This window comes from Phaseolus vulgaris, chromosome 1 (assembly GCF_000499845.2).
Source record: "Phaseolus vulgaris cultivar G19833 chromosome 1, P. vulgaris v2.0, whole genome shotgun sequence".
Taxonomy (NCBI): Eukaryota; Viridiplantae; Streptophyta; class Magnoliopsida; order Fabales; family Fabaceae; genus Phaseolus; species Phaseolus vulgaris.
In genome coordinates this window covers 33,645,615-33,653,720 of record NC_023759.2, presented here as the reverse complement: position 1 = coordinate 33,653,720, position 8,106 = coordinate 33,645,615, and the positions used below count along the sequence as shown (strand labels likewise).

General features: G+C 34.9%; 1 protein-coding gene across 1 annotated transcript; it reads right to left on the bottom strand.

Moving 5' to 3' along the window:
* Positions 1 to 1,129: 1,129 nt before the first annotated feature.
* On the bottom strand, positions 1,130 to 7,151 carry LOC137813957 (CDPK-related kinase 7-like). Its single transcript, XM_068616452.1, has 11 exons — positions 5,885 to 7,151; positions 5,060 to 5,190; positions 4,753 to 4,794; positions 4,509 to 4,617; positions 4,171 to 4,249; positions 3,790 to 4,086; positions 3,582 to 3,697; positions 2,401 to 2,508; positions 2,262 to 2,324; positions 2,007 to 2,174; positions 1,130 to 1,662 (listed from the first exon to the last, which is right to left on the bottom strand). Exons 1-11 carry the CDS (start codon positions 6,374 to 6,376, stop codon positions 1,525 to 1,527), a joined length of 1,743 nt encoding a protein of 580 aa, XP_068472553.1. The 5' UTR covers positions 6,377 to 7,151; the 3' UTR covers positions 1,130 to 1,524.
* Positions 7,152 to 8,106: the final 955 nt, after the last annotated feature.

Here is an 8,106-nt window from a genome sequence, read left to right as displayed (position 1 = left end):
CATTTTGTTATCAATTATTTTAAGGGAATGAGTATCACATCTGAGATCGAGAATTACAATAGAAAGAACAATTTTAACCTATGGAGAATCAAGATGAGAATAAGATGAAAATCCTTCTTAAGGATGATGGATATGAGCACCACTTTCCATAACCATGTCAAACATAAAGACACGGGTTCTAGAGAATATGAAAAAAAAAATACTCATTTACTTATCTTTATGTTATTGTCAGATGAAGTTTTTGTGAGGGTTGTAAAGGAGAAAATCTCAACAACGTTTTAGTTGAAGTTAGAGCAACTTTTCATGATAAAATCCACTTGCAACAAGTTTATATCAAAGAGTATGTTATTTGAGCTACATGTTAAGGAAAGTATGTCACCCAAGATAATTTTGATGAGCTCAATTTAATCTTGATGGAGTTATAAGACATCAATGTCAAGATAGAAAATTAAGACACAACAATGATTCTGATGGTTTATCTCCCTTCGTCCTACCAAAAAAATTAAAACACAAAAATGATTATGATGGTTTATCTTCTATAGCCCTATAAGAACTTGGTGAGTTCTTTAAGTGTAGGTAACTGCATTGCACTTGACAAGGTTAAATCTAGTTTTTATGCAAAAGCGTTTTACCTCGAATCATTTGATAGTGTTGATAATATACCATCTTCTAGATTGGTGGTCTTTAATCAAGAGAAGGTTGTTCCTAAAAGTTTATACTTTATATTTTTCAAAATATTCAAATTTTGATTCCGTAGGCTATATCCAGAAGACAAAAATGCTACTTTTAGAGACTAAAGTTTGAAAAAAATTAAAATATAAAACTAAAAGTATTAATTTTAAAAATCCCATTACTTTTTAATAATGCCAATTTTCCAAAACATTTAGTACATATACTTTTATTTCTTACTTTCTATATTGAGTATTAACTATTTCAGAGGAATGTTAACATCACAACGTTTGACACATTTTTTTAATAGATACTTGAATATAAGAAAAAATTTATTAAAATCTAAAACGTCATTAAATAGAATATAAGATTCAAAAAGTTACCATTTTTGAATCAACTTCAATAATGTATGTGGTTTTCCTGTTTTGAGAAGAAAAAAAGATGTAAAAATAAAAAGCAGTTCAGATAAGTAAAAATAGCTTATTGACAAGTGTGATGGGTGGGTACACAGACGGATAAACCCCAAAACACAACTCACTTTATGGAAGTTCCACTACTTTCTAAGTACAACCTGTGCTCTACTTTCATCTGTACAAGCCTTAACTCCAGCACCACCAATCAATCTGAAGGACTACAAGGATGGAGCAAAGTGTTGTGTGTTTCTAGAACGCATCAGGAGGAACTTAACAAAGGGAGATGTTGCATATCACCACCCTTCTAGATATAGCTTTTGCCTTTGCTCAAGCCATGTGTGCAACCAAGATGAAGAAACCTGCTGCTGTTGGAGTATGCATTCAAAAGGTTTATGATCAATAAGGGTGACAAAAAAGTAATAGCAATCAAGTGTGTTTTCTCTCAAGCCTTCTGAAATGTGCGAGAAGAAACCCCATGCAGGAGTCTAACAAACCCCAAGAAGCTAAGCTTCCCATCTGAGTGTCTTATCCAATCTTGGAGTACCACATGAATTGGTACTGAAGGGCTAAGACCAAGTTCCTGAAACAAATCAAATTGCAAAACCTTTAGAATATGCACGTGCTAGTGACATCATATTGTTCATCAAGAATCTGATTTTAGGTAATAACTAAGTCATGTTAATCAAAATAGGAAAAAGAACAATAAAAGGCTCTCCTAAAGTGACATTGTATGTAAAAGTGTGCACAATAGAAACATGGTCATTATAGGGCCATTTTCTGAGTGATTTATAGGTCCTTGGGAATAATGAATTTGATTTGCTGTTCATTGGTTCTGATTCTCTACCTACATGAATATCATAATATGAAATGTAGTGTTTATTAATATTAGAAGAAAAAAAAATGGTATTGCAACAAGTGGAGTACCGAGGCAAGCTCTTCAATCATAATTGGCCTATTTCCTTCCTTTTCAAACAACTCATAGGCACGCCTTGCATGTTGCTCCCAGCTCTCCATTCCCTCTAGTTGATGGACACTTATAGCAGCAGCACAAAATTCCTCAAAATCTAATTTACGATATTGGATTGAACTAACCTGCAAACATAGATAGCAACAGTTCAATCTCCAAGGGAAACAACTATGTTGATAACAGATATGAAAAACAGTCCCTCATAAACTTACCATGTTCACATAATCTAAGACCCTTGAATCCTTTGAGGCATCGGTGACACTTCTTAAAATACCCTGTTAATGAAAATGTGTTAGTGGCTTGAAAGTTATTTGAAGAAGTACACAACAACTTTTGACATGCGCTGCTGACCGTCTTGAAGTTCTGCATGGAGATTAACCCACTTTTGTTTGGCCCTAACATGTTGAATTGTTCTCTCAGATATGCTAGCTGCACTAATGTTAATGTTTTTGCAAGAGCCTGCCAAAATGACAAAATTGATCAAAACATACGTATTCAACAAGAACTATAGAGGTTACGCCAAGACATTTCAAGAGTTCATTACACATAATGACAAGCAAGTACACAAAACTCTCCTACTTGTTCTCAACTTGTCAGTAAATAACATAATCTACAAATGCAAGCTATTATTTCATATTAATAGATCAACCAGATTAGATCTCTTAAGATTCTCTCGCATCCATAATTATCTAAAAAAAATTCAATTAAGAAGTTTCTACTTTCTTTTAGGTCCACCTTCTATTGTTGCCAGTATATCATATTTGCAGGTGAATTCATTTTCGGCCACCAATATTTGGAAGTTAAATTCTAAATGAACTGACCCATATTTGCATGATTAATTTTAAAAGCTGAACTGACCGAACTAATGGCCACACAACTAGACCAGTTATAGAAACTCAGCAAACTGCAGTTATGATTGACAGAAAAATAAGAGAATACGAAAATAAGGAAGGTGGTTAGTGATTACCCAGATGTGGATTAGAGAATCTAATAATAGATTAAGAAGCTATGAACAGACACTTCATAACTGGCAACATGTTCAAATCATACTCATTATATGACTGCATTTGTATCAAAACTTGAATGTACTATCCTAAAATCTATTAGTGTACACTTTTCCTTGCATGATAAGGGGATCGTTATCATAATTTGAATAAAACTTTTTATTTTAATTTGATTGTGGTTATGCTTTTTAATAGAACTTTCAAGAGATAAAAGACTAGCAATAACATCATGATAACAGAAAACCATTACAAATATAAGCTATCTTAAGAAAAAACAAGAGATGAGGAAAAATAAATTAATAGAAGTAATATATAATATAATTATATTATATTTAATATTGTATCCTAATTTTTTAAAAATCTGTAATATTTACACATTGTATTGTTTTGTGTCATATCCAATATACTCCCAAAACCGTAACCAGAACCATGCATCATAGTTAAGAAGAAATAGCCAAACTCTATTCAGATATAACAAGGAAGGGGTAAAACATAAGCAATAACAAATGACCAGGCAATATTACATACCCCTAATGCCGATTTGCGTAATGAAGATGAGCATATATAAGCTTTAACAAGCTTGTGGATTATCATATCAAAAGGTATCTTCACATCATCACAATGACTCGTCAGCCATGGATGACCTGTGCATAAAATTAATCTATGAGCAAGAATTCATAGGATTACAAAATGCAGAAGTTAATGCCACACAACCTATGGGAAATGGAGCACATACTGAGAGCCTGAGCTGCAGTTAGCCTTTTCCGATAATCTTTATTCAACAGTCTCTTTACAAAATCTACTGCATCAGCTGATAAAGATGGCCAAGGAGCTTCATCAAAACTTGGATCAGCCTTCAGGACAGCCCGAAATATGCCAGATTCTGTCCTTGCCCAAAAGGGTCGGCTTCCACATAAAAGAATATAAGCAATTACACCAATGCTCCACATATCTGCTTCTGTCCCATAAGATCTATGCAAAACTTCTGGAGCTACATAATATGCACTTCCAACAATATCATTCAACCTTTCATCTGCAAAAACTCTGATTGTTTAGCCCTGATTGTTTTATTTTCTGTAAAAAAACAGAGAAAATATACAGATGCAATAGGTCTGACCTGGCTTCACATAGTCAGAAAGTCCAAAATCAATGACCTTCAGAGTGGAATTTTCCTCCGTAGAAATATAGAGAAAATTCTGCAGCAAAAAATCAGCTTTCTTGATGATGAGGAAAACAGTATAAATGCCAAAATGAAAGAATAATTTGGGGTAAGGAACTACATCCAAGGGTAGAAAAGGTCACTATTAAACTAGAATAAACTGTGCATCTTTAAACAGGTAAATTGTATATCATAGTGTAACAAATTCCTTCTATAATCTAATAGAACCAAAAGGAAAAAAAATATCCTTATTAATTTTCCCAGCTAAACATTGATTAGCTTTAGGAGCTAGTTACCTCTGGCTTGAGATCACGGTGAACAACACCCTGCAGATGACAGAAAGCTACCACACTTAATATCTGAATCATAACAATTCTGGCATCTTCTTCTGAGTACTTTCCACCCCTATAGATCAGAATTAATTTGTTAATCAGAATGTCTTCCACAATGGCAGCAATAAAATAACAAAACCTGAATGCCTATCTTGAGTTTAATCCATTATTGCAGCACGGAAAAATGAAAGTTGGAGAAAAATGTTACCTGGAAAGAATCTTATCTAGCAGTTCACCTCCTTTGCATAACCTGAATAGCATATGACAGTAGACATGAGATACTAGTCTATGGAGTTAATTAACAACTTTCAATTCCCAACTAATACAATATTTCCAATCAATTAGCAATGCAAACATAGTTACAAGGAAGTATACCAAAGATATATTAAATTTTATGTTAAAGAACTGATGCATATATGGAAGTTCTTCCTACTCGAGATTATATCCCTAATTTATCAGTAGCATCAAAGATTTTGAGGATGGTTACAAGGAAAAAAACTGCAATATGAACTTACTCCATAACTATATAAACATTATCATTGTCTTCATAGGCTTCATAGAATTGCACCAGATTCTTGTGCCCAGTCAAAGCTCGCAATATCTTTACTTCTCTCCTTACATCCTCTATAGCAATTGCTGTTGTCATCTGCCAAACATTCCCCACTCTCATAAGAACAAAGACCCAATTACTGATTTTCATAACCAACAACAAAGAACACTGATCCAAACCATCACATAAGACAGGAATAAAAACAAATCCATGAAAGATGCATCCTTTAATAGAAACAATTTTACTTATTAGGAAAACAAAAGATAGATGCCTACTGGCAGCTAGAATCCACTGCAATATCACAATCATGTATACAAGGATTCTGAAATTTACAAAGTAAAATCTAAACACGGATTCCCCACATTAACATGTATTCTCCCAATAGTAATAAAATCACAGAACAGGCATACCCACAGTTTCGTACAACACGCATTCTTCCAATAACAACAAAATCCATCATAAGAGAAGTAATATCACCAAGGTTCTAAAAAATGGTGGGTGACCGCAATTTTAGCCACACCATATAGGATTTTAGAGTCTCTATAACAGAGATTATGGTCACATTAGTTGAATTTGCCCACAACTTCTTCCAATATCAAGGATAGCAAAGATCGCAGACAAAAATGTGATCGCAATTTGAAACACCTAAAAGCTACATCTCTTATTACTTCCACAACTCAAAGCAAGGTTTCGCAAGATCACACAAAGGTCATTCACGAATCACCTGTAACGAACAAACAATACCCAATTTAAAAGAAAGAAATTCAAACAAAAAATTATGAAAATCAACCTTGGACTTTGGAATGACTTTGACAGCAACATCATGACCCTTGAAGGTGCCTTTTCTTCCCTTGGCAGAGCAAGTGTAGCCAAAGTGGCCACGGCCCACTTCGGGACCAAGCTCATAGTGAGCGTGGAAGTGGTTGGAGAAGCCGAAGCTCTTGTCGAGCCCAACCTCGCACTCACTCCCTTCGGGGATGGAGGCCTCATTGGGCTTGACGGAGCCATGGCGGCGGGCCAGTAAGGCGCGAATGTGCTTCGCCGGCGACGGAGGCGGAAAGGGCCGCTTGAAGAGCCGCAGAGGTGTCGAACTCACACTCGAGTTCGCCGGCGAGTTCTTGAACAGGCTCGGCAACGGGCTTGGACTGTAAAACGGAAACTTTGAACCTTTTGTAGCGATTTTGGGACTCGGTGCCACCACTACCTCTTTCCCGCCGGGGAAAACGTGGTGCCCACCTTCACTTTGTGAGGTTTCAACGGGTTTTCCATGACACAGCCCCATGGAAACAAAAACCCAGAAGCAGAATTCAAAACACTAGTAAAAATTACCAGAAAGTTCAGATTTTTAGATCAGGGGAAGTTCCAAAACTGGATTTTGTTTTCTGGCCTTTTCTGGGGTGAACAATGGGACCCTGAAAGGAGATCAGGGCATGCAGATTTCTAATTGAGAGAGGATGGTCTGAAATTGGGAGGGTAAAATATTGAGAAAAAATAGACAAAAGGAAGCAGTCTTTTGTGAGTGAGAAAATGAAAACCTGCAAGAATTCACCTAAAGAAGTAGCAATTTAGGGGAGAAGGGGTAGCAATATATAATGGCATGTTAGGAATAGAACTGAAACCAAGGTAATCTGATTGAGAAAAGAAGAAATTCCAAGAGGAATGAAGGATTGGGAAGGCAGATAAAAGAATGGAAAAGTGAGGAGGCAAAGATGCTTAGCAGAGTCTACAAGGAAAAAGAAAAAGGAAGGGAAGAAATCAATCCTCTTCCTTTTTTTGCTTTTTGTAAGGCTCTTTATTTTTTCAATTTTATATTTAATTTTCTGCTGCTGCTGCCTTGGTTAAGAGACTGAAGAGTTTTGTGTACAGAAATACACTTTATTGGAGAGGGTAGTGTTGTGTTGGTTTCTTCCTGATAATAATAATGGTGAGTGGGGTTGGTTTTGGATCCTTCCAGCCTGTCCTTATTGATCCCAAAAAAAAATAAGATGTATCCATTTCATATGAGATGGAGAATGTAGCAATGAAGGAGTTAAGGGACTCCAACTGTGTGCTTATGTATTTAGCCTTTGAAGTTTGACCCCCTTTTGTTAGCCTCTGAAAAATTGTCTTTTTCTGCCTTGGATTTTTATATCTTTAGTTTTTCCATGGTGGGTCGGTCTTTGTTGCCAATAAGTGACTTGAGATCTGAGAAGAAGGGTTCAAGTTAAGGGCAAATTAAAGCTGAAACCATGCCAATTTGGTGATTTGTTTTCGTGGCATTCTTTTGTGTCAGAGACAGATTGAACACTTTCTGCTACTTTTTTATTTATTTTATTTTTGTAGCATCACTCAAATTAAATATGAAAATGTAATGAGCAGCAACAAAAATGGAATGTTCTAAGGAGGGAAGGAACCTCAGTGCCAGAGAACAAGCGACAACAATAGTTGTAGAGTAAGACAACCAATATACTATAGTTTCTGGTTTACAAAAGGAGAGAGGCCACATACCATTCCTCCTAACACTGTTTGCATCAAAAATTCTAACAACCTAATATTTATATAAATTTTGAATTGTTTTATAATAAAATATAGTTTTTGGCTACATAATTTAAAAAGTTAAATTTTTAAAATGTATGAAATAATTTGATTGTTACAAATTAAAAAAATTCAAATTTCATTTTAAAAAATTAAGACTTTAATGTCAAGTCTAATAAAATAGTATAACTTAATAATGACATATTTTAAATGTAGTGATCCTAAAAGGAGTTTCCAAACGTGTCTTGGAAAAATCTCTCAAAAACTTAATTCCTACTTAAATAATTTGATTAGTTTTTGTTTTACTTCACAAGTATGTGCACCTGTATTAAGTACAGTTTTCTATTATTGCCAAGTTACATCTCCATCATTATATGCATTTTCAGAAACTGTACAAATACAGTTTGTCCAAACAATTGCTAACCAAACACCCTATATTTAGGTGAACACTTGTTTGCAAGACTCTCATTGCATGTGCTCTTCCAATAATGAACTCAT